A 26,794-nucleotide genomic window follows, 5' to 3' on the forward strand; every position below is an offset into this window, starting at 1 on the left:
GGGAGTGATAAATTAGGAGAGTGGGATTAACATATACATACTACTATATATAACAGATAACTAATAAGTACCTACTGTATAGCACAAGGAACTCTACTCAATATTCTGTACTAACCTATATGGGAAAGGAATCTGAAAAAGAATGGATATATTGATATATATATATGTAAACCAATTATATATCATCAGTTATATATATGCATATATATATATAACTGATTCACTTTGCTGTACACATGAAACTAACACAACATTGTAAGTCAACTACACTCCAGTAAAAATAAAAAAAGCACTGACAGCAAAAACATTCTCAGAAGAGAAAAAGTTCAGATGATCTGTGATAGTATTTCTTCATATTGAAACTATTCATATTGAAACTAACATGAGTATATGCCATTAATAAAATTAGTCCAACTCAAGTAGTTGGAGTTGGATCAAGCATCCAAAATAATATTAATGGGTAAATTAACAGTCAATAACACATTATTCCAACCTTTTGTCAAACACTTTTGGGAAAAGAATCTTTTGTACACAGTTTAACTGTATAAATAGAAAAAGTAGAGATATTAGAAAATGGACTACATGAAAAACTGGAAAACAGAAGTTAACAAGATTTGTACCAGTAAAAGATTTATAGTTGAAAGATGTAGGAAGACACATGTTACTTGACTACGAGGAAGAATTATTTTTCTAATTGCAAATTTGTTCACTGGTATGCTTATTAACTAAGGTTATATTTTTAATGGGTTTTTATTTCATTGCTTTATTGCAGTGACCTCCAATAGAGTAATAAGCAAAAGGGTAATATTAAGCCTACTTTTCTCATTCCTGATCTCAGGGGAAAACTTTCAATAATTCACCATTAAGTAGGATGCCTGCTGTAAGTTCTTCGAAGATAAGCTTTATCAGATCAAAGTAGTTCTTTTTGTTTCCTAGTTGGTTAATAGTTCTCATCATGAATTAGCTATTGAATTTCATCAAATATTTATTCTGTATCAATTCAGATGACATATGATTTTTATTCTTTATTCTGTTAAGATAGTGAATTATATTATTCAATTACCAAATGTTAAATTTGTATTCTTGAATGCAAATGTACATGATATGTTATCCTTATGCATCACTGGATTTGACTTGCTAATATTTTGTATAAATTTTTAATTTCTGTTTGCAAAAGAGACTGGCCTACAACTGAGTTTATATTTTTAATGACTGTATTATTATCAATATTAATAATGTGGCCCTATCATAACCTGGCTCACCATGGGGAGGGCATGAACTCTAATTTTCTAGTAATAAGTTGCAAATTGTTCTGACACATTCACCTCCTCTTAGTCTAGCCCCCTTTCAGCCATTTTTCACAATGTACATTAAAGTTTAGCCTAGTAGTTAAGTCAACTAGTCAGTATGGGTTTGACTTTGCACTCTACCTTGGGCAAGTAACAAATTACCACACACTTGGTTCCATAAAAAACCACAAATTCGTTATCTGTTTTGGAATTCAGAAGTCCTAAAATCAAGGTGCTGGTAGGGACGGCTTTCATTCTGATGTCTCTAGAAGATAATCTCTTTTCTAACTTTTAGGGACCACTTGCATTCCTTGACTTATGGCCCCTTCCTTTATGTACAGGACCAGCATCACAGCATCTTCAAACTTCTCTCTCTCTCTCTCTCATTATCTCTCACATTTGCATTCATAGTCACATCTCCTCTAACTCTGATCCTGTCACCTCTCTTTTATACGGACCCCTGTGATTACCTTGGGTCCACCTGGATAATCCAGGATAATGTCCCCCAACTCAAGATCCTTAACTTAATTACAACTGTAAAGTATCTTTGGCTTATAAGGTAACTTATTTATGGTTACATGGCATTATTCTATCACAGCAAGTTACTTACCCTCTTTGTCCCTGTTCCTTCATCTGTAACATGGGAATAGTAATCACATATTCTTTTTTTTAATTGAAGTACAGGTGATTTACGATATTGTGTTAATAACAGTATATTCTTCATAGGACTAAGGTATGAATGCATAGCTTCATGATTTTTGGAAGTTGCTGGCATATAACTAGAATTCAATAAATGTGAACCACTATTAATACTAATGCTATTATTTATTATTAGAATATTGGTCAGGGTATAAATATAGCTGATTCACTTTGTTGTACAGCAAAAACTGGCACAACAGTGTAAAGCAATTATATTCCAATGAAGAGCTTAAAAAAAAAAAGAATATTGGGCAGGGAAAGAGGTACAGCAAAAATAGTTTAATAAATACATTTGATGTGTTTATTTTTTAAAAGTGGACTCTTTAAAAAATAATGAATTTCTAAAGCACATAAGAAATGCTCAATTACCAATGTCATTGCCAGGTTATGCAGCAAGAATGATTTTGAGCCATCTGCGGGTTCTGTGGCTTTTTCTCTGCCTGTCAGCAAATGCCTGAGCTAACTCACCATGGCAATTGTCAGTGACCTGAATCCTCCTCAGTGAATACCTCCATCTCAGATCTTCTCATTTATAGCAGGAATCAAGGAAAGAAGAGACTCGCAAAGATTGCAGGCCCTGCTCTCATCAATTCTCCCTGTGACCCTGGGAAAGAGGTATAGCCTGCTTGATTTGCATGATTCAGAAATACAATCTCCCATAGAATAAAGAGTTTTCTGATAGAAAATATTCAGATTTCTTTCAGGGAATTGTGTCAGAAGTGGAACTGCTGAAACACGTATTCTGTGTTCCAGCACAAATTTATGGTGACCTTTCTGCGAACATAGTGGAAGACACAGCAATGCATAAAACGAAGTGCGTTTTCTCCCCAGGAGCTTACAGTCTACTGGGGAAGACACACGTTCCTGATATGTGATTATTCAGGCTTCACCTCTGCATCAGGGCTGGGTCCCGGATGATTTCTAACACGTGCAGGAGTTGAACCTCTCAGCCTCAGAGAAGGATGTTAACTAAATGGCAGAAATGCTTCACTGCCGTGAGCAGCAAACTGTTTTCTAGCTCTGCATATTTCACATGCAGACACACTCCTCACTGTAATATCTTCCACTTGACCCAGGACCGTTCCCTCTCCCTTGCACCCTATCCTTGCTCCAGAAGTTTGAGGCTTCTCCAATTGTGAGGGGTTGCCATTTGAAAAAACAATGTCTTCTCTACCCTATAAGTGAATTTCTAAGAAAAACACACCCACGAACATGATTTCTCAAAATGGGCTCTAATAGTCCCACCATGTTAGAATCAACTAAGCAGAATCTCTTGTGGCCTCCATAAACATTCAACAAACATCCTGCACTCTGCCTGATGTCCGCTAATTTAGAATCTCTGAAAGACAACCCAGGAGTATAGGTTCCTGAGTAATCGTGAGGCAGACAACAGCATGTGGGTTACTTGACAAGAAGAACAAGTAGCTTACAGAGACCCGTTCTCTGAAAATGAAGAACCTCGTTACATATTGAATTGTATCATGGAAAACAAAATTGTTTTATTTATCTATACCATAGGTGGTACTTGCAGAAAATTGTGGAGGTGGCAGCTACTTGTCCCTGAAAGATGTTTCAGAGAGAAATGGATTCTGTGAGTTACACCAAGAATCATAGCATTATTGATGAGATCAGTTGACTTAGAAACTTAAAAGAGAAAAACTGGAATAGAAAATGCATGAATTGAAAAACAAATCATTAAAAATAGGAAATTGACTTTACCGAAGGTCATGAAAGAGTTCATGAAAAAGACATGAGAGTCTTCTAATAATTCTTTGGGAATCACCCCAAAAACACAAGTAGAAAAAGAATGCTGCTACCACTGGAGAAAGCAGCTATGGACCAAACTCTTCTTGGCTAAATTGAATTCAGTCTTAAACACTGATCATACTGCCTCTCTATTTAAAAATTACTACCTATGAATCACTAAACAAACAGAGGCCCAATTTTGACTTCTGAAAAACATTAATCACACTGAGTCACTGTTAAACTATTATATAGTGAAATATTAAAGCTACAGCATGATGTATAGGCACTTGAGATCTGCATTACAGAATTGTGTTTTAAAGAGATGGAGAGGAGAGACCAAGCACTCGAGAAATCAACAGGAAATGGGTTGTTCTATTTTTGCATAGCAGCATAAAAGAACACAGGATGATTTAAGGGATTCTTAGGTTTAAAACAACTCAAATTAATACAATAAAAAGGAAAAAGGCACAGGATCAAGTGCTGCATATAACCACAGGGAAAAGGTGATTTTACTATCATGGTTTTAAATAGACTGAGTTAAGGTCAGTGATAACACTCTGGGAAGTTATGGGAGCAAACATCGTCATGGCCACTTACATGTCAATCTGAATTAACCTTTTAAATAGACTTGAAATAGGTAACATCTGACAAGAGGGCAGACAGCTGTATCAAGCAGTATCAGCAGTATTTTGTCTTGTGGAACTGAAAACCACAGCCACAGAAAGAGAGAAAATGAAAAAGCAGAGGACTTTGTACCAGATGAAGGGACAGGATAAAGCCCCAGAAAAACAACTAAATGAAGAGGAGATAGGCACCCTTCCAGAAAAAGAATTCAGAATAATGATGGTGAAGATGATCCAGGACTTTGAAAAAAGACTGGATCCAAAGATCAAAAAGTTTACCAAAGACCTAGAAGAATTAAAGAGCAAACCAACAGAGATATGCAACACAATAACGGAAATGAAAAATACACTAGAAGGAACCAACAGCAGATTAACTGAGACAGAAGGGCGAATAAGTGACCTGGAAGACAGAATGGTGATCAGCACTGATGCGGGAAAGAATAAGGAAAAAAGAATGAAAAGAACTGAAGACAGCCTAAGACACCTCTGGGACAATGTTAAATGCGCCAACATTCGCATTATAGGGGTCCCAGAAGGAGATGAGAGAGAGAAAGGACCTGAGAAAATACTGGAAGAGATTCTAGTTGAAAACTTCCCTAACATGGGAAAGGAAATAGCTACCCAAGTCCAGGAAGTGCAGAGAGTCCCAGGCAGGAGAAACCCAAGGAGAAACACGCCAAGACATATAGTAGTCAAATTGACAAAAATTAAACACAGAGAAATGTTATTAAAAGCAAGAAGGGAAAAATGACAACATACAAGGGAACTCCCATAAGGGTAACAGCTGATTTCTCAGCAGAAACTCTGCAAGCCAGAAGGGAGTGGCATGATATATTTCAAGGGATGAAAGGGAAGAACCTACAACCAAGAATACTCTACCCAGCAAGGATCTCATTGAGATTCGATGGAGAAATCAAAAGCTTTACAGACAAGCAACAGCTAAGAGAATTCAGCACCACCAAACCAGCCCTGCAACAAATGCTAAAGGAACTTCTCTAAGCAGGAAACATAAGAGAAGAAAAGGACCTACAAAAACAACAACAAAACAATTAAGAAAATGGTAATAGGAACATACATATCAATAATTACCTTGAATGTAAATGGACTAAAGGCACCAACCAGAAGACACAGACTGGCTGAATGGATACAAAAACAAGACCCATATACATGCTGTCTACAAGAGACCCACTTCAGACCTAGGCACACATACATATAAAGTAAGGGGATGGAAAAAGATATTCCATGCAAATGAAAACCAAAAGAAAGCTGGAGTAGCAATAGTCACATCAGATAAAACAGACTTTAAAATAAAAAATGTTACAAGAGACAAGAAAGGACATTACATGAAGATCAAGGGACCCATCCAAGAAGAGGAGATAACAGTTAAAAATATATATGCACCCAATATAGAAGCACCTCAATACACAAGGCAAATGCTAACAACTATGAAAGAGGAAATGCAAGGCAGAAAAAGAGACACAGATGTAGAGAACAAACACATGGACGCCAAGTGGGGAAAGCGGGGAGGGTTGGGGGGGAATGAACTGGGAGATTGGGACACCAAATTGTACACTCTAAATATATGCTGTTTATTGTCTGTATCTCAATAAAACTTCTTAAAAAAAAAAGAAATATAAATATCAGGACTGACCCACACACCAACACACACACAAAAAGAAATAGGTAACATCTACTTCAACAAGGACACTGGACTGTATCACTGGAGGATGTAAGCTGGATTTCTGTTTCTAATATTTATTTGTAATTTTTGTGATGTCACAGAAATCACTTAAATGCCCATTCTCAATTTCCTTATTTGGAATATGTGGAGAATAATTCCAACCTTTCATGCTACAATGGAAATATCAAAATGGCTTGACATTTATTATTTAGTATGGTATTATTATCATTTTAATAATAACAACTTTTGAAATCTCGTATGTTCATCTCAGAGATATTTCTCTTTTTGCCAACTCCTACTGCTTGAGTATAATAAATTTAGATGTTTACATATTTATTCATTTTTTGGTTTATATCATGGCTAATCAGATATTTTTCTTAATATATCCACTTAACAAATAGTTACTGAACGTTTACTGTGCCAAGTTCTACAGTAGGAGCCCGTGTAACAGTGAACACGTTCTGTCCTCATGGAGCCTCCAATAAAAAGGAAAAAAGGCATCATGAAACTCATCCCATGTGAACAGATGTTTTCACAAATTGTAAGTGGAACTTGATGGAAAAGCACAGGGTTATATGAGAGCTTTGAGCAGAAAGATCTAAATAAGGTTGTTGATTAGGGACAACATCTCTGAGGAAGTGAGATTTAAGCTGGGCAGATGACCACCTATGAGAATGTCTAGGGTTAGGAAAGGAAGAGGGGGTGGGGAGGGGGGAGGTGTGGCAAGAACTAAATGGAAGACATCCACAGGGAGCTGCATTACTGGCAGATCACCTTGACCCTGTGAAAGCTTGGTTCCAGATTTTTCTGGAACAGGTCTATTTTGGATTTGTCCGTAGTCCCAGGACATAACAATTGGTCCTCAGTTACGGGCTTTATTCCTAAGGCAATGCCCTTCTGGCTTTGCAGTTAAAAACCCCATGTGTTTAACAAGTCTCTCCAAATTGGCAGGCCTGGAACTCCAAAGGTGTCCTTCCCAGAACGAGGCAGGTGCGGATGAAGCCCAGGACTTTAATCTCCCAGCTTTTGCTTTTGCTTGGTGCCTTGTGGGCGTGGGCAGGTCAGGATTCAGGCAAGGATTTAAGCCGAATGTGTATGCAGGAGTCAGGGGTCTCCCTCTCTGACATCCTCCTTTTCAGTACTCTACCCTAAATTTCTAACCTCTCTGGCAACCTTGAACTCTGACCTCTGTCTCCTAAGCCTAATAACATCTGGCTACTTTCTGCTTGAGTACTATGATGTTCTTAGGAAAAAGTCAGTTAAATATGGGTCTCGAGGAGTTTGCTTTCCATCTTTCAAGAATCAAGTCCTCTCAAGTTTCTGACTGTTTTGAGTTGAATTTCAAAGCCCTGAAGCATTTCTAAAAATACATATATTTTATGCCGCAATGATAATTGCTATGGGCAGCAAGACAGTCCAATAAAAGCTACTCTGCTATGACTCGCTCCTAAAAGCAAATCTTTCTCTTTCTGTGAACTTTTATAATTATTGACTTGTCCATTAATTTATTTAGGATTGCAAAATAGGCACATACTGATTCTACTATTCCTTCTTTATTTATATAAACATAACTTTAAAGAGAAATCCCCTCTAATCTTCTATTTGATTACCATGAAGTACAGATTAAGCAGGAAGAGTAGGACAAATGCTTGATGTTTTCTCCTCATTCATTAGTTTTCAAAATAATGGGTTGATTCCTTAATAGCTCTCCTAGGTGACCAATGAGGGTTTTTTTTTTTTTTTAGTATTATCATGAACCCATTCACTTAAATATAGTTAATATGTTTCAAAACTGCAGTTACTATCTTTACTGATGCTAAAATATTTCCATCTTTGGTCAGTGAGAGCCTCTTCAGGTGGCTGAGTTCTCCTGACATAATCTTGGTGGGTTTTCATAGTCTCTTTATTTTCTGGCATTCTAATAGCTAACCTTATTTTAATTTTAATATAACTGCACTTATCATCAAATTAAAATTTTAAGATTATAAACTCTGCAAATAATTAGAATTTATCTGCTTTGATCTTAGGCCAACCAGAATCTACGTTCTTTTTAAACTTTGACATCACATAGGATCCTTCAGCTACAGTACTAGCTGATAAGCAATCTGAGAGCAGGGATTGTATTTAATGCACCTTGTCAAGATTTTAGCAGTTAAAGTGTTGGAGCTGCTTAATAAATAGGTATTGGATTCAACCACAACTATTCTTTAGGGTAAATCTAACACATTTCCTGCTTTTCCTTTTTCCTCTAACCCAACAAGTCATGTGAGAGCTGCATCCTGAGTCGACAGAAGTCTATTAGTTTTCTCTCAGGGTTTTTTCACCCACATAAACATTTGCAATTTTTGTGCTACTTTCTTATATTTCCTATTAATATATTTTCTAAATAGAAATCTACAGAGGTAAGTAGTTCCAACTTTCAGTATTTTTTACATTATGAAATGTACACTCATTTTTTTTTAAAGTTAACATGAGCTTTGTAATTTCTGACTTACTTCCATTTACTAGATCGAATCCATAATTTTCTCTTAAACGGTCTGCATTTAAGCAAATAAACACAGTAGTGTAACATTTCTGTACATTTATTCTCTGCCAGTTCTCTCACTCAGTTTTCCCTGTGCTCTATGCCTGATCTTTAACAGGCTGAATATGACAGTTGCATGATGGAAAAAGCCTTCCTGAGGTTCCCCAAACCTGCCTCCAATCATTCATTTATCTGTCCAGAAGACCAACACCAAAAAAGGACCATCCAATTTCAATACAGTTTAATGTGTGCATGATGTGGTCAGGAGCAGAACACATCCTCTGACCTAAATAAGAAGTACTAGAGAAGTTGTCAGAAACGGTGATTTCCATGATGAGAAAAGACAATTAGTAAAAAAATGATCTGGGTAGGGGAAAGAAGGCTGCTTCTGCGGTGATCACCCTATGCTTCATGCAAAGATCCTAAGACTGGAAAAATCATGAAGTTGTAGCAGTTCAAAGAAACTGCAATTATTTCGCTATGGCCAGGCAGTTGGATGCTCTTATTCTGTTGAGGATGAGGAGGGAGAGATCATGGACTGCAAAATGACAGTGTTTACACAACAAATAGAGAAAAGAAACTAACAATTTATACTCAGGGCAACTGCTTCAGCAATTCACCCACAATTACACATTATCTCTTGTGGCTTAATTACCACTTCCTAAGGACTCCTCAGACAAACCCACTTGCACCCAGTTATTTTCCTTTCTTGCCTTTGTTTACCCCTGTTTACCTTTTGGGACACTGAGTAGAGCAGTACTTCTTCATCATCACTGTCTTTCCTTTTTCTCTCTTCCACAAGTTATTTCCTTTCCTACACCTCTTGTCTAGATCTATAAACATGTTCGCAGTGGCTATGGCCAAGTCATCTGAAATTTATACTTTCCCTTTGAACCCATAAAATTTAGCTTCTGCTTCTCTCATTACTCAGGAAACAACTTCAGGTTTACCAACATAAAAGTAGAACATGCTCTTTGATATGGATTTTCCATTCACTTGATGCTCCTTCATAACACATTACTGCTCTCACTGGGAGAGAGGGTAATAAAACCATGTGTGGTTCTCACAACAGCCACTTTCCCAGCAATATTCACAGGGCCAGCTTGTACCTATAACTTCAGCCAACACACACATTAGGCACAAGGAGTGGGGCGAGGGTTGGGTCCGGCATAAAAATGCACACTACCTGAAAAACAGTATAAAGGATCTGTTTTAATTATCATAGAAATGCATTTCTGTTTTTCAAAGACATACGTAGCTGTACAAACATGGCTTTAAACGTTATACTTTTAGGGACTTCCCTGGTGGCACAGTGGTTAAGAATCTGCCTGCCACTGCACGGGACAAGGGTTTGATCCCTGGTCTGGGAAGATCCCACATGCCATGGAGCAACTAAGCCCATGCACCATAACTACTGAGCCTGTACTCTAGAGCCTGTGAGCCACAACTACTGAGTCCATGTGCCACAACTACTGAAGTCCATGCGCCTAGAGCCTGTGCTCCGCAACAAGAGAAGCCACAGCAATGAAAAGCCCGCGCACCACAATGAAGAGTAGCTCCCGCTCACCGTAACTAGAGAAAGCCTGTGCATAGCAACGAAGACCCAATGCAGCCAATAAATAAATAAATTTATTTATTTTAAAAAAATAAAAAATAAACTTTATATTTTTATTATCAACAGTAAGTGGAGGGACTTCCCAGGTGGCACAGTGGTTAAGAATCCACCTGCCAATGCAGGGGACACGGGTTTGATCCCTGCTCCAGGAAGATCCCACATGCTGCAGAGCAACTAAGCCCATGTGCCACAAATACTGAGCCTGTGCTTTAGAGCCCGTGAGCCACAACTATTGAGCCCATGTGCCACAACTACTGAAGCCCACGTGCCTAGAGCCCATGCTCCGCAACAGGAGAAGCCACAGCAATGAGGAGCCTGCACGCCACAACAAAGAGCAGCCCCACTCACCACAACTACATAAAACCCGTGTGCAGCAACAAAGACCCACCACAACAATAAATAAAAAAATAAATACATAAACAAACAAATAAATAAATGTATTAAAAAAAAACCCAGTAAGTGGAAAGGTTATGATTTAATAACTAATGATATTTTATAGGTTTTAATTCTGTATCTTCAACCCAGAGGGTGTGGCATTCCAATCATCCACATTTCACAGTCCCTCAAACTCAATGAATCAACAATGGAATTAATTCTCTCTCCTGCTCCCTTCCAGAACTTATTTGTTCTCCAGTGTCCCCTCCCAGTAGATGACACCACCTTCCAGACAGTTGTTCACATCTGATAATTCAGTGTCCCCTCACATACAATCACTAAATTCTCTTGATTCAATAAGCAGCCTCAGCATATTGTGAATCTGATTCAAGTCAGGAGAACTCTCTCTCCTCATTGCTGGTCCTCTAGTCTGAGATTTCAGTAGTCACTTGCACAAAGGAGTTCAGAAGCCTCCCAACTGAACTGCTGCCTCTAATCCCTACCCCTCACTTAGCCCTCCAATCTGTATCCCTCACTGAGAATTTGACCATTCTCCAATATAAACCAATCCTCCAAGCAAGCCTCATTCCTGTGCTTGACTAGAACACACCCCTCCTCCTATTTGGACCATTCTCCTGACCTCCCATGTGAAAACATCTGCACCCCAGTTTCAAAACCTATTGCCATAAACTTTCTCATACTAACCTCAATTTATCAATCACTTTATTCCTAACACCCTACACTAATGCTTCCATACTTTGCATTGAGTTTATGTAATTTTTACCACATTGCACATTGTCATCTTTAAGAAAATATGTATTATTTTAAATTCTTCCCTATACCCAATAGCTAGTAGATTTCTCTTTCAGCAAGTGTCAGTAGATATTTAAAGGATGAACACGTGTGATTCATCAAGAGTACTGGTTTTGGAAGGAGATGGATCTGATTTTAAATTCTAACACAGGCTGTGTAATCTCAAAGTTCTTCATTTCTCTACATCCGCTTTCCCCCACGCCAGGAGACTTGAAGCACCCTGGTATACAGCATTTTTGAGTGAGTCGCTCAGGCAAAGCCCACCCAAATGTCATATTAACTTGGTGCAGGCAATGGGAACACACAAGATGGCAGGTTGGATGCAATGCTCCAGGCCCTCCTCAAGCTCACAAGAGGCCCACTTCACTGCCAGCATGGACAGGGGTCCCAGGACTGTGACTGGCAAGAGACGTTGCTCATATCGCACCCTCCCACACTTTGCCTTTTTTTAAAGACTGTGGACGAATGGCCTTGCATATCTGGAGAAAATCCAGTCTGATCTTGGATCTGGGCTGCTCGGGAGAATTGCAGACAAAATCTTGAGCTGGATTCTTGTGCTGACCTACACTTCCTTTTGGGGGCAGGGGACACAGGTGGTCTCAGTTACTTCTGTGCCAGGAAACGCAGAGCAAGCCACAGAGGTTACTCAGCAGACCATAAAATGGTGATACCCAAGTACCCACTTCACTGTGTTGTTAAGATGATAAAAAACAGTACCTGACATATATTAACTGTTCAGTAAATGATGATTAAAAAGCATCATGCTTCAGTAAACTAATATTCTGTAAGGCTAGTGCTATGCATAGGTGGAGAACAAGAGTATTGACAATGGTGTAATTGAGGAATTAAACTCAATTTGATCAAATACATTCCCATAAGGCATTCACACCCAACTCATTTTGAGGTTATTTTCAGTCAGCTACGAGAGTATTTTTCCATTAAGTTTATTTTTTTCTCTTTTATCCAAAATTATCCAACAGCCATTTTACATTGAATCCTGCTATATCATTTTACCTTGTGTGTTTATGTTTGAGGTTCAAATGTTGGCTAGATCTAAGTATTGATCCTTCAACAGTGGGTCCATGAAAAAAGGAGGCTGACTAAATGCACGGATGATGTGTTTACTCCAAAAAGACAGCAAATGAAGTCACAGTGAAAAGAATGTTCCACGGGATTGCAGATCAATACAAAGGGGGTTGGGGGAATGGGAGGGGATGGGCAGAATCCAAGTTATCATCCAGCACATGGCAGCAAAGAACTCAAAGGAACCTGCCCCCCAGCAGTCCCTTCATAGGGACACTACTGTGGGAAAACAGCATCAACAGCCTTGTTACACTAATGCTGAATTTACATAAGAGACTGAATGTGTATTAAGGGTGTGCTGCTGGGAAAACTGCTTAATATTTCTAAGATGCCATTAGATAGGTGATTTTTAGGATTAAATTAGAATGTTTCAAAACACTGTCATCTGACACAGAATAAGTGCTCAATAACTGTTTGCTATTATTATACAGCAATAAATAAATATCTTGCAAGGTAGATGCTCTGAATCAGTGGAAAACGTAACTATAAATATGAATCATCTTGGAGTATGCCTTGCTCATTGCCCACTGTGTAGCACGGACTTTGCTAAAACTCTAAGATCCAAAGACAAACAAGACTGACTGTCCGGATTCTGTGTTCCAGAATCGCAATTAGGGGTGGAATATTTTTTTCAGACGATTTTGTTTGCGTGGGATCACTGTAAAGGGAGGAGCTAACACACACCAGGAGCAGCTAAGCTGAAGCGCGGAAGCCAAGAAAGCAGCAGGAAGTCAGGCAGATGGTGAGAAGTGAGCCGCCCGTGGCTCATCTCTGATTAACAGCTGGAGGAGGCATGAGCATGAGCTGGGGTTCTGGAGGCTGGCGGACTTGGCTGCAAACCCAGCTCTGTCACTTCCTATCTGGCTGGCTGCAGCAAGTCACACAGGCTCAGAGTTGCACCTCTAAGCTTTAACGTCCTCATTTGCAAAGCAGGGGAATGGAACAGTTACCTAAAACTATTTATCTGGACCTTGTTTGGAATTATAAACTAACTGCTTAATGCGGTGTCACACGTACAATAGGCACTCAAGAAAAATTTGTTACTTCTGGAATTATAACAATTAATCCTATTAACATCAGTGCTGTTGCTATTAATACTATTATGACAATTCTGTCAACGTGGTTTCTCAGTCTGACACAGTGTAGACAACTTCAGTAAGCTGCCTGCCCTCTTTATGACATGCCTTCCTTTTACATAAATAAAGTGAACCTGAAAAAGTGATGAAATATGTGTGAAGAAAGCTTTCGTGGCTAAAAAAATAAAGGTTTACTAGAGGAATAAAGATGCAGGGGAATTGAACAGTTCTGGCTTCTCTTCCGGATTCTTCTGTGGACTAAGTTGTGAGATGCTGGGCAAATGACTGACTGTCTCCAAACCTCACATTGCTCGTCTGATAATGTAGATCATATTAACTAACGACAGGATGGTGTGGCTTGAGGTGGGCTATCAATAACTCTCAGGTCCCTGTCCCACAAAAAGACATAATAAAATGCTTCATGAAGAGAAGACTAAGTGGAATCTGTGGTTTCTATCTTTTATGTGAAAGTATTTCAAACACATTTTACATTTTGCCAGGGGTCTTTACCTTTTCTATGGATTTATGCTCAGGGCATAGCATATTTATAAGTGAGTTTCATGGCATATTATTTTTAGGCTGTAGAGAAAAACATTCTTTGGTCTCATAACAGACGACTGGTTTTACCAAATGGGCCACTGTCTTTTTACTAAATTTAGGGTGCCCAAATGAAAAATCATCAAATATAGTCTATGGGGGGAAGTTCTAACATTTAAAAGTTAAGATCTGGTCAATAATATCAGATTTGGATAAATGGAGTCACATATGTCTACAAACATGTATCTCTATCTATGTATCGATGTGTCCATCTATAAAATGCTTCCATTTCTGATTTAAAATATAAAAACGGAACACTTAAGTCAACATTGGCATATAAGGGCACAAATATAGCTTTCCACAAAAACCGCTCCTGTTTTCATGTCTCTTTACATAGCTCTAAAGTCAATTTCAGTCTACAGTTTGGCTTTTAAAACATCTCCTTTGATATCTATTCCACTGTGTTGGAAAAACACACACTTACTATATGCACATCCAAACACCTCGATTCGCATTCCAATTCTGCCCTTGGGGTTCCACTCTAAAGGGATGAAGCGCAGAAATCTGGCTTTGATGGAAGGCTGGAGTCTATAGTACACAACACTGTCTGCATTTGCATTTCCGGAAAATCCCTAGAAGAAAAGAGAAAAGAAGGAAATCAATATTCTGGAGAATATTTCACTTTGTGCCCTATAATGTCAATAAGCAAGGTATAACTTGCTTTTTTTTTTTTACTATAAAATGGCAACCTTCTTTAAGAAAATCATATTATTTTTAACAGTTATGCCATAACATCTCTATATCTGCAGAAGTTCCTATTGTCTAAACTTTTTTCTCTCTGGCAGTTTAAATTCCATCATCTGCAGTAAGCCAGCTTTCAACTATGAAATTCCCAGTAAAGTTCGTTTCTATAAAGCGCAGATGAAACATAAAAGTTATTGACATTGTGAACCATGAGAAATATTGAGAACATCTTTTTCCTATATTCAAAATCTAGGATCTGATTCAGCCTAGAAGTTGCTCACATCATTGATGAACAAGTAAGGTGAAGACTTGTTTTTGTTGTTTCACTTTCTCATCTTACTCAGTGACATGAATAAAAGTACGACCAGACATTCAAGTCAGAGCTACACTCTGAGAATAGGTTGTTAAAGTTCATTCACCACAAGGCTGGATACACACATTAAAAATTATTGTAACATGTCACTTCTATTTAATAAAAAATAATAAGATAAAAGCACCTGTATTTTAAAAATTAAGGGAAACGGGAATCAATAACACTTGGGAAAGACCTGAAATTAGACTTATGGATTCTAGAATTTGAAAGCTAGAAAGACCACAGGAATGATGCTGAGCTAGTACCATCAAATGGCATATGAGGAAATTAAATTTCAGAATGGTGAAAAAAAAAAACCTCTGGTGTTTGCAAAACTCTTATATGGTATGACCAGGAGCTATGCACCTTCCACAATATCAGGATGCATCTACCTAACACATAGCTCACCTGCAAAACCTGCACCAAAACAGCTTTTATTTTCTCCTACATGACATATGATAAAGCTTCATATGTGAAAAAGTTAGGATGAAGCAGTTGTTCTCAATAATTGATATTTAATTTTTATTTCATCTGCTCCTCTTCCTCCCTCCTTTTCTCCTTCTTCTATTCCCCTCCTCCTCCTCCTTTTTCTCTTTAACTGTAAAAATCAGGATATGTAGGAGCAAAGTAAGGGATAATGCTATGACCTATTCAGCCGCATGATAGGTCCCCTTACCATGACTGGATCAACAAATGACGTCACCCTCATGTAGATCATACCAGACAAAGCAAGAATTTTAGGAATACTGATACCCAAGGACTTCATTCATGTGCCTCCTTTTCTTTCTACTTCACAAATGTCTCTTTACTAGCATTTACCAAAATATTTCCTAACACAGTAAAAAAAAAATAAGGTTGGGTTTTTCATAGTCAAATTAATTTGATTCCCCTTATCAATGCATCCACTACTTCCTGCCCCCCAATCCCCCAATACCTCACACACCCAATTTTCAGGCTCACACAAAATAGACAGTTCCGTGACGATGCCTCCAAATTATATCCCAAATCCAGGCATCTCCCTTATTCTAAGCTATGACCACCCAGATCAACAAAGCATACGTCAATGGCCTCTTCCTCATCTTTTTAGCCTTCTGTTTCCTATCACTGTCCCCATCCACATCCCTAATCTCTTTCTCTCTGAGAAGTCAGTAAGATTTTTAAAGGTAAAATAAACTATGTTATTACCCCCACTGCTTCCTTTACCACTTAGAACAAAATCCAAATTCCTTATCAAACATAATACAATCTTTGGCAACCTCCTCCTCCTTCACAGTATTTTAAGCACAGGGGACCTCTGTATAGAAGCCAAGCTCGGTCCTGCTGAGGGCCTTTGTACCAGCTGTTCATTCTACTCTGAAAGTTCTTCCCTCAAGATCTTTGCGCAACCAGCTCCTCTTGTCATCTCAGGCCTTGGCCTAAAGAGCACCACCTAAGACGGGCCCTTTCTGACCACAGCTTCTAAACGAGTGTACCTGGCACCCCGGCATCTTATCTTTCTGTTTTGTTTTCTTCATATTACTCTATTATTTGGGGATTTTTTTTTTTATTATTTGTTTATCTTATCCCCTAGAAGACAAGCTCTGTAAAGCAGGGGCCTTTACTGCCTTCCTTCCATAGTACCTAGAATATGGCTTGGCTCAGAGTGGTTCTCAGCAAAATATCTGCTGGATGCACATGTTTGGGAAAGGCTGGGCTTAAAAACAAATCCAAATTCAACACGTTTCTTGATTATAGTATCTCTTTGAACATATCAAATGAGAATGTACAAATGAGCGCTATACCTCCTGAAGGAGGAATAGTTATCCCGCATGTTTCAAACATGTTAGGCCCACATTCCTGGCTAATAATTCCCAGGATATAAAACAGGAGAACGTTGTTTAATCCCACAGATATTTGGACTCTGATAACCAGATACTTCTAGAACATTCTGTGCTATTCCACCAGTCAGAATTTCACACTGAGGATTTGGTATAAAAGGTTAACTGTACCCTGTATTTTACGACCTACTCCCCATCCTCACTTCACCTCTAGGGCACTATGGTCTTCATTTCTGTCAAAACCATAAACATTTGCCCGAAAATGTCCATTTGTACCAACTTTTTCTTTAAAATGGCTGATGAAGGGCAGTTTCAATTAAGACAGTGTTTCCCAAACTTGAACTACACATTAAAACTCCCAGTGCTCAGACCCTGGGTATTGTTGTACGTGTGTGTGTTTGTGTCTCTCTGTCTGTCTGTCTCTCCTCGCAGGCTGTCCAAGTCAGGGTAATGTGCCTCCAGGGTTGAGGACTTGGTTTACAGACATTCAATCCTAATCAGACCTTCTTTCACTTCTGATTCTATTTCCCTGGGTACCACTGGCAATTTAATACAATACTTAATTACGATTTCTTGCAGTGAACAGCTGGCTGATGAATTAGATAACCCTCCAAAAGATCTCGCATTTTTTGAAAATTAATACAAGTTCATAGATTGAGATAGACGGCACTATGATGATCTCAGCATTTTATGGGATTGGGAGAAAAGATGCAGGTGACAACGGCAACAGACAGGTAAATGGAAAGGGGACATCCGTAAATGGAAGCCTTTCACAGTTCATCTGATCGAGTTATTTGAATTTTGAGAACAAAAAGAAGAAATGTAAATTACTTAGTTTGTATAAGCAGTAAAAACATCTGGGCACATTCAAAATTTTAAGTGATTATTTCTGACAAGAGATGAGGGAAATTATGAGGTGGGGGATATGGGATTTTTACTTAGCACATTTTATTCATTTCTGAATTTTTTCTTTTTTCTTTTTATTGGAATATAATTGCTTTACACTCTTGTACCAGTTTTTGAGGTACACTAAGGTCAATCAGCTGTATTTATACACATATCCCCGTATCCCCTCCCTCCCTCGACTACCCCTCACCCTCCCCGTCCCAGTTCTCCAAGGCATCATCCATCCTTGAGTTGAACTCCCTTTGCTATACAGCAACTTCCCACTGGCTATCTATTTTACAGTTGGTAGCATATATATGTCTATGTTACTCTTCTGAATTTTTTAAATGAGCATGTATTAATTTTATAATAATTAGCAAAATAAAGTAACACATAGGCATGTAAGGGCATACCGTGACAGAACAGGCAGAAATATCACTCAGTAATGCTATGGGTACCTTAAAAAACATTCTAATATCAATGTCAGTGGGAAAACATGCACCATTACTACTAATTAGATATATTTAATTGAACAATAATACTTGTATTGTTTTGCTCCACTTGTTGACAACTTTCAATACATAAGATAACAAAGATTCTGCTGTGGAATTCAATATCTAAGAAGAATTTTCTCAGAATGTCTGTGAATGAGACAGGGAGTTGATGCTATGTTTACTTTATAAATGAAAAGTCCAACGCATACTAATGTTCCTAATATAATTCCTTTGCCTAGGAGACTTTTCTCAATTTGCTATGAAGGTTTTTTCATATCATCAAAATTCATAAAGGAATGCATGAATTTAAACGTCTCTTTCTCTTTTTGAAAAAATAATTTTATTATGGGAATGTGTATGTCTTCCCTTATATCATAGATTCTAAGCTTTAGCGTGCGTCTGAATTACCTGAGGGTGCTGTCGCACTAAATCTGTGAGAGGAGCCTTAGAATCTGCATTTCAGTGCAGGTCAAGCTGATTTGTGCTTTTGGTTTTTGGCTTGCTCTTTGAACATTCTTCAAGCTTGAGTATAAATTGTGCTGTTTTTCCCCTCCCTATTTTATCTCAAAATTTTTCAGAGAGGGGAAAGATTTTAGGAGAAGAGTTGACTAGGGCGAACTTCCAAAGGGAGAAATAAGTAACGAACGTCTTCTGTGCTATCAATCTGAATGTCTTCAACGTGAAAACTTGTGTCCCAACATCAGACACAATAGAAATATATAATATATTATGTAGTTTTAATATTTGCCTCAGCCCTGTGAAGTATTTTTGTATCCACCGTAAAACTGAGGATAACAAAAAAACTGAGGATAACAAAAATTGTTATGTGCCTAAAACCACACAGCCAGAAAGTGACAGAGTAAGGATTTAATTCCATACTTTTCTGAATCAAAAGCCCATAATTTAGCTAAGCCATCAAAAGGCCTCACTCTAACAGAACATGAAAGCAAACAACTCACCCTAGAGGAAAGCTGATATTTTATTTGAGGCTTTTTTTCCTTTTTCTCATCATTTATACTTAAAATCTTTGACACATTTGAAAGTAATGCAACTTAGATTATTACTGAACTGGGACATAGCTCTACCTTGACTTTTATAGACAAAAGGATTGTTCTATTAACTTTACATTTTCTCAAAATTACTACAGCTGAATGAAAATAAAAGACAAATGTTCAATCATCAATAGGACTCCTGCATATAAACGGTAACCTCCTAACAGATGCATGATGCAAAAGAATATGCCATTAGATCATCAAATATATATAATATCTGCAAGTAAAATTAAGGTGATGTGTCATGTGCTAAAAATCAAAAAGCCTTAATTATATTTCTCTTTTCTTTGAGACGATGATTTTCAAACTCAATGAGGTGTTCATAGATGGCTCAGAATGTATTCCAACCAAGATAATTTATGGAGTTAATGAATTAAAGTTTTTCACAGGATTTTAAGTATTTTCATAGCGATTCTAAAGTTTATGAAGAAGTGTAATAGCATTAATTTCTTTTGCAAATAGTAACTGAGTAACTCATCTATGAAAGCCAAGATGCATAAAGGGAGATGGCCATATGGCAGTTCATAAGGGGCTCCAAAACACTGCTGAAATAAATCAGAAACATGGGACCAGTTACATGCGGTTATAGAGCAGATCTGTAATTACATATAAATTCATCCAGCTCCCTCCAAAATAAACAGTAACATTAGTAGAAATTCAACACATCGAACAGGCAAACATTAAAATCCTCTGACTCTCTTATTAATTTGACTTAACATATGACCTTTTTCCAAGTACAATTCATTTTGACACAGTCAGCTAATATGCAGACACTAAATATATCACAGCAACATGCTATCTAATGGAAATCAGCTCTTTATTTTATGAAGTTAGTTATAAATCTTTCTAAATGTGCTTCCCAGGAGATCTTCTGGTCTAGAAAAGTGTAAAAGAAAGGCAAATAAAAATAAGAACTACTAAAAAATGGGAAATATGCTAACATAAACCCAGATAAGAATAATGTTTAAACATATGTTGAACAAGACATTATAACTATATCTAACAAAAGTTGATTCTGTCTTGAGTGTGGATGGAATTTATTTAATATAATAAAAAACCAGCAATGAGAGTACAGCAGTCAAATCAGAAAGTTAAGTTTTGTTCTGTATATGTAATAACTCTCAATTTTCAAAATAAAAGAGTATAGAATTTTATTAATATTAAATCAGTTGCTAATATCTCTCTCAGAAAATATTCAATATCTTTAAAATGTTTATTTCGAGGGACACCAAATTATTAACAATATAGTTCATTGAAGGACCACAAACCAGCCATTATTTTAGAACCTATGGAGGCACAAAATTGTAAAATACACTGGTTAGGCTCGTTTAGCATAGAAGGGTTTGAATTCTCAAGACAGAAATATCAAAGGGCAAGAGAGGAAAGGCACAAGAAAGACCCAATCTTCATTATAGTCTGCAACTATTGTTGAGACACAGTAATAAATTGTTACATGGCTGATATATGGACAAATCATTAAGCCTAAATTTATATTAGGGTGCTACATGTATAATTCTGTGGAAGATTAAAATTTGAGATGCAAAGTAACTTTTAACTAAAAAATTATTATATTATGGTAATAGTAGATTAGGAGACTCTGAACAACTCTCTTGCTAAAAGCTGTACAAAATGAAAAATAGGGACTGAAGCTCTAAAAGACAATAACATATTAAATGTCCAAGATTTGGGAGAAGAACAGCCAAAGAGACCAGCCTTACCTTTGGGGCCCATGTTTTCTTTTTTAGGTGACCTAAGGATTTCTGAAGAGGAGAAACTGAGCAGATCTTTTAACAACTTCACAGGGTTAGAGACAAAACTTTAGTTCTAGAGCCCTCAAGGATGTGAATATCCCATAAGCTTCCACAGGTTTTGTGTCAAAAGTTTTGAGAGTCTACAACTAAGACTAAATGATAAGACAGAGAGAGACAACTCCCCACAGGGATGAAAATTCAGCTTCCCATCTTTTCCATCTGTGAAATTATGTGACGATGGTCAGAGATGCCTTGTGCTCCTTGCTGCCTGCAGAAGCAACTGTAATTATACTCAGTAGGAAGATATCCCTCTAGATCTCAAATTATCTGTTCAATTTTTCATATATAACGTCCTGTACACAATAGAAAACAATAAAACATCAGCAAAAATTGTTCTTAAGGGAAATTTATAGTCGTGAACATGCACATACGTTAGCAAATAGAAAAGGCATCAGCTCTGTTATTTAAAGAACTGGGAAATCATCACTGCATACAGCAAGAAAGTGGGACAAATTGAAAGTCAATGCATTTTCTGAGACTTACCAGAAAACTGAGGTTACATGGTGCTATGGACTGAGTTGTGTTCCCCCCAAAACGTATAGGTTGAAATCCTAATCACTCCCATTGTGATAGTATTTGGAGGTGGGGCCTTTGGAAAGTAATTAGTTTAGATGAAGTCATGAGGGCGGGGTCCCCATGATGGGATTAAGTAAGATGAGGAAGACAGACCAGCGCTTTCTCTCACTCTGCCAGGTAACGACACAGTAAGAAGGCTGATGCCTGCAGACCACGAAGGGGGCCTCACCAAACCAGCCAGTACCTTAATCTTAGACTTCCTAACCTCCAGAACTGTAAGAAATAAATGCCTGCTGTTTACGCCACCCAGTCTATGGCGTTTTGTTACAGCAGCCTGAGCTGACTATTACACATGGCAAATCAGCCCCCTGAGATCTGGAGAGAGAAGGCCACCCAAAGAGAGCAGAGATCTGTCTATCCACGTGCCATAAAGTGACAGGAACTCTCACGGCAATTTTGATGAACTGATGGAGGCCAAGTGTGGACTACCATGAGCGTGAGAAACTCCTGAGGACTGTGGTCCTAGAGGGCCCCCACATTTCTGTGGGCTTCCCCTCCAAGAAACTTTCTAGCCACTGTGATGATCAGAAAAAAAAAGATTTCTTCTTGGCTCTGGCAAGGAGGGGGAAAGGTAATCATTGTGAAATACACCCAGAATGATCTCTATAACAAAGACTTTACCAGAGGCTTATCCCTATGAAGGACCTCTAGAAACACTAGTGAAGGTCACAGTTTCAAGACAAAGGCTAAAACACTGACATTTAATTGCAATATTGTAGAATGATCTCATTTCCTCACATCACACCACCATACCAACTGGACTCCAGTATAATAATACTGGATAACAACTGAAAGAAATGCAAAACCCAGACCATCTCTGAAGAGGATGCCAAAGTCAAAGGAGAGGCAAAACAAGGGTGCTAGATGAATTTGAAGCCTCTGGCACCTATACCACGTGTAGCAAACATTAAATACAGCTCAATTCCTACCCAGATTAATATAAATTCTCACATGAAAGACCTATTTACCTCAGTTCCCATTACTAGATACAACAGGTCCAAATTTCAACAAAAAACTGCAAGGCATGCCAACAGGCAAGAAAAAAACAGTGTCTGCATAGACAAAACAATCATCAGTACTAGGCTTGCATGTGTCACAGATGTTTGAATTATCAGACTAGAAATTTTTAACAACTATGATGAATATGCTAAGGATTCTAAGGGAAAAGTGGACAACATGCAAGAACATATGGGTAATGTGAGCAGAGAGATGAAAACCTAAGAAAGAACCAAAGATTCCAAAGTTGTTTAAAATCAGAAATACTGTAACAGAAATAAAGAACGCTTTGATGGGTACATTGACACATTCAACATAGCCAAAGAATCAGTGGGCTTGAAGAAAATACAAACTTCCCAAATTTTAATGCAAAAAGAAAAAAGTGGAAGAGAATATCCAAGAACCAAGGGATAACTGCAAAAGTTGTAACATAATGGAATACAAAGAGGTAAGCAAAGAGAGAATGGAAGTGAAGAAATATCTGAAGTGATAATGGCTACTGAATTTCTAAAATTAATGACAGACACCAAACAAGATCCAGGAAGTTCAAAGAATAATAAGTAGATTAGGAATCAAAATAAAAACTATACTTAGTCATACATATTCAAACTGCAGAAAAGATAAACAAAACATTTTGAAAGAAGCCAGAGGAAAACAAATCCTTACCTTTAGAGGAACAAGGATAAGAATTACACTGGACTTCTCATCAGAAATCATAGCAAGTAGAGAGTGGAGTGAAATATTTAAAGTGTTGAAAAAAGTAAAAATAATCTTAGAATTCTATCGCCAGAGAAATTATCCTTCAAAAGTAAATGAGAAATAAAGATTTTCTCAGACAAAAACTGATGGAATTCATCGCTAGCAGACCCGCTCTGCAAGAAATATTTAAAAGAAATTCTTCAGACAAAGGAAAATGATATAGGTCAGAAACATGGATCTACGTAAAAAGAGAAAGAGTATTTGAGAAGGAATAAAAGAAGGTAAGATAAAATTTTTTTTGCTTATTCTTAATTACAAGATAACTGTTTAAAGAAACAATAGTAAGAGATAAAACAGAATCATACAAAATGCTCAATTAAATTCAAATAAGTCATTAAAAAGGGGGAATGACAACAAAAAAGGGGAAACAACAAAAAAACCCACAAGACAAATACAAAGAGAAAACAGCTAGAAACATGATAGATATTCATCCAAACATATCAATAAGCACTTTAAAAGTGTATCTAAATACACTACTTAAAAAACTACCTACTTAAAACACAGAGCTCTTAAGAGTATAAAGGATGACCAGACCCAACTATTTGTTATCTACAAGAAATCCATTTTAAATAAGAGACTAAAAAACAGATTAAAAGAGATGGAGAAAGATATACCATGTTAGTGTCCAAAATCCAGAAACAGAAAAATTAAAACCACCATATGAATAAGATAGTAATCAGTAAGAGTTTATTGTGCATGTTAAGAACAGTTTTAGAACTGGGAGCTTTCAACCCCAAAACTAATATGAAATTCAGAGGCACAACATTACAGAATGGCTTATAAAATGAAAATGAAGAAGTGGTTTAACCTTTACAGTGATTGGTTATTACAATGGGGTTTCCAGACGGCAAGGGATTGATCAAAAGTGATTATTTAATACCCCGTTTAGGAAGATGACTTAAGTTTCTTTTATAGTTGTCAGAGGCATTTACAAGAAGTAAACAAAGTTAAGTTTTGCTTATGTGCACGAAGTAGGCTAGACTTAGTTTTGCTTACCTGGCTTAAATGGTTTTGTCTGCTCAGAGAATTTTCAAGTTTGGTTTTTATTTTATATTTCACTTTTTACACTAACACTAAATCTAAATAAACCTAGAATAGCTATATTTGTTTCAGACAAAGCAGCCTCCAGAAAAAGGAAGATTATTATAGGTAAGTAGGCACAATTGCATAATGACAAAATGATCCATTTTCCAAGACGGCTTAACAATCCTCCATGCATATGGACTTATTAACAGCAGAGTCCACATACAACAGGCAAACACTGATGGAACTGTAAGGAGAAAAAGACAAACCCATTATTATAGGTGGAGTAATTGATACATCAAGAGGTAGTAAAACAGCAAGAATGTAGAAGACATATCACTGTTAATCAACTAGATCTAATGGACATTTAGAGTATTCCACCTAACAATAGCAGAAATAGTCTTCTCATGATCAAGAAGCATTCACCAAGATAGACTGCATTGTGGGCCCTGAAATATACCCTCACAAAATTAAAAGAATACAAATCATACCAAGTATGCTCTCAAATCACAATAGAGTTAAACTATTAATCAATAATGGAAAGATAGCTAGAAAGTCGCAAAATGTTTGAAAATAATCCGTGTTAAAGCAGAAGTCCCAAGTGAAATTTTTAAAAACTGATCTAAATGAAAATGAAAATGAAAATACAATTTATCAAAATTTGTGGGGCACAGAGGCATTTTTAAAATTAAATACATGTATTAGCAAAAATAAAGATCTAGATAAATAAGTTTCCATCTTAGGAAACTAAAGAATGTAGAGCAATCTAAGTATGAAATAAGCAGAAGATAGCGAGTAACAAAAATGGACACCACAAAATACTGGAATTGAAAACAGGAATGCATTAGAGAAAAATCAACAAAACCAAAAACTGGTTCTTTGAAAAGTTTGCTAAAATTGATAAATCTCTAGTCACGCTGTCCAAGAAAAAAAGAGAGAGGAGCCCCAAATGCTCAATATCACAAATGGAAAAGTCACTGCTATCAAGCACATGGACACTGAAAGAAGGAAGGAGAAGATTAATAAGCTGAGGGTGAACGAAGACAACAGGAAAGACGTAGCAAATTAAAACCAAGGATGAAACAGGAAATAGATAATAAAAATAAGGCTTTGAAGGACATTTATTTTTTTACTGAAGTATAGTTGATTTACAATGTTGTGCAAATCTCTGCTGTACAGCAAAGTGACTCAGTTATATACATACACACATTCTTTTTCTATATTCTTTTCCATTATGGTTTATCGCAGGATATTGAGTATAATTTCCCACGCTATATAGTAGGATCTTGTTGTTTATCCATTCTAAATGTAACAGTTTGCATCTACCAACCCCAGTCCATCCCTCTCCCTTCCCTCCTCCCCGTGGCAATCACAAGTCTGATCTATCTGTCTCTGAGTCTATTTCTGCTTTGTTAGATTGGTTCATTTGTGCCATATTTTAGATTCCACATATAAGTGCTATCATATGGTATTTGTCTTAAGGCTTTGAAGGACATCTAAATGAAAGAAACTCTAGCTAGGCTGATCAAGGAAAAGAAAAGAGACACAACCAATATCAAGAATGCGAAAGAGCATCTTACCATGATCCTACAAACATTAGAATGAATAATAAGAGGATGTTTGGAATAATTTTACACCAATAATTTTGAAAATTAAGTGAAGTGGACAAATTCCAAATTGCAATTTACCAAAGCAGATGAGAAACAGGAAAATCTGAGTTGCCTATACATAGGCGAAATTAAATCTATAATTAAAAAACATTCCCACACAGAAAATTTCAGGCCCTTTTGTTTTCCCTAGTGAATTCTTCTAAACATTTTAGGATACAATAACATGGGTATCACATAAGCATCTTCTAAAAGTAGAAAAACAGAATGCTTCCCAGCTGTTTTGTGAGGCCAGCATAACCTTGATATCAAAATCTGACAAAGAACTTGTAAGGACGAAAATAAAAGCCAATCTTATTAAAACATAGATCCAACAATCCTTAAAAGATAGTTACAGAATTATTCTAGAATATAAAAATAAATAAAAAGTATATTAGGTCATAATGCAATCAAGTTTATTCCAGGAATATAAGGATTACTTAATATTTAAAAACCCTTCTATGTAATTAATCAAACTGAAGAAAATATGGTTTTCTAGATAGATGCAGAAAGAGTATTTGATTTTAGCCAAGTAGGGAATTTCTAACTCTGTAAAGGGTATCTACAGAAGTCTTACA

The 26,794-nt window shown here is 37.1% G+C and overlaps 1 protein-coding gene across 7 annotated transcripts in view; it reads right to left on the reverse strand.

Annotated features, from left to right (window-relative positions):
- Positions 1-26,794, reverse strand: part of CNTNAP4 (contactin associated protein family member 4) — a 259,940-nt gene that overhangs the window by 104,492 nt on the left and 128,654 nt on the right. For all 7 annotated transcript variants that reach the window (XM_057711745.1, XM_057711746.1, XM_057711748.1 and 4 more), the window contains exon 4: positions 14,546-14,693. In XM_057711745.1, the coding sequence (XP_057567728.1) occupies positions 14,546-14,693 (148 nt within the window). The remainder of the gene's footprint in view (positions 1-14,545; positions 14,694-26,794) is intronic.

This window comes from Hippopotamus amphibius, chromosome 16 (genome assembly GCF_030028045.1).
Source record: "Hippopotamus amphibius kiboko isolate mHipAmp2 chromosome 16, mHipAmp2.hap2, whole genome shotgun sequence".
NCBI classification, from domain to species: Eukaryota; Metazoa; Chordata; class Mammalia; order Artiodactyla; family Hippopotamidae; genus Hippopotamus; species Hippopotamus amphibius.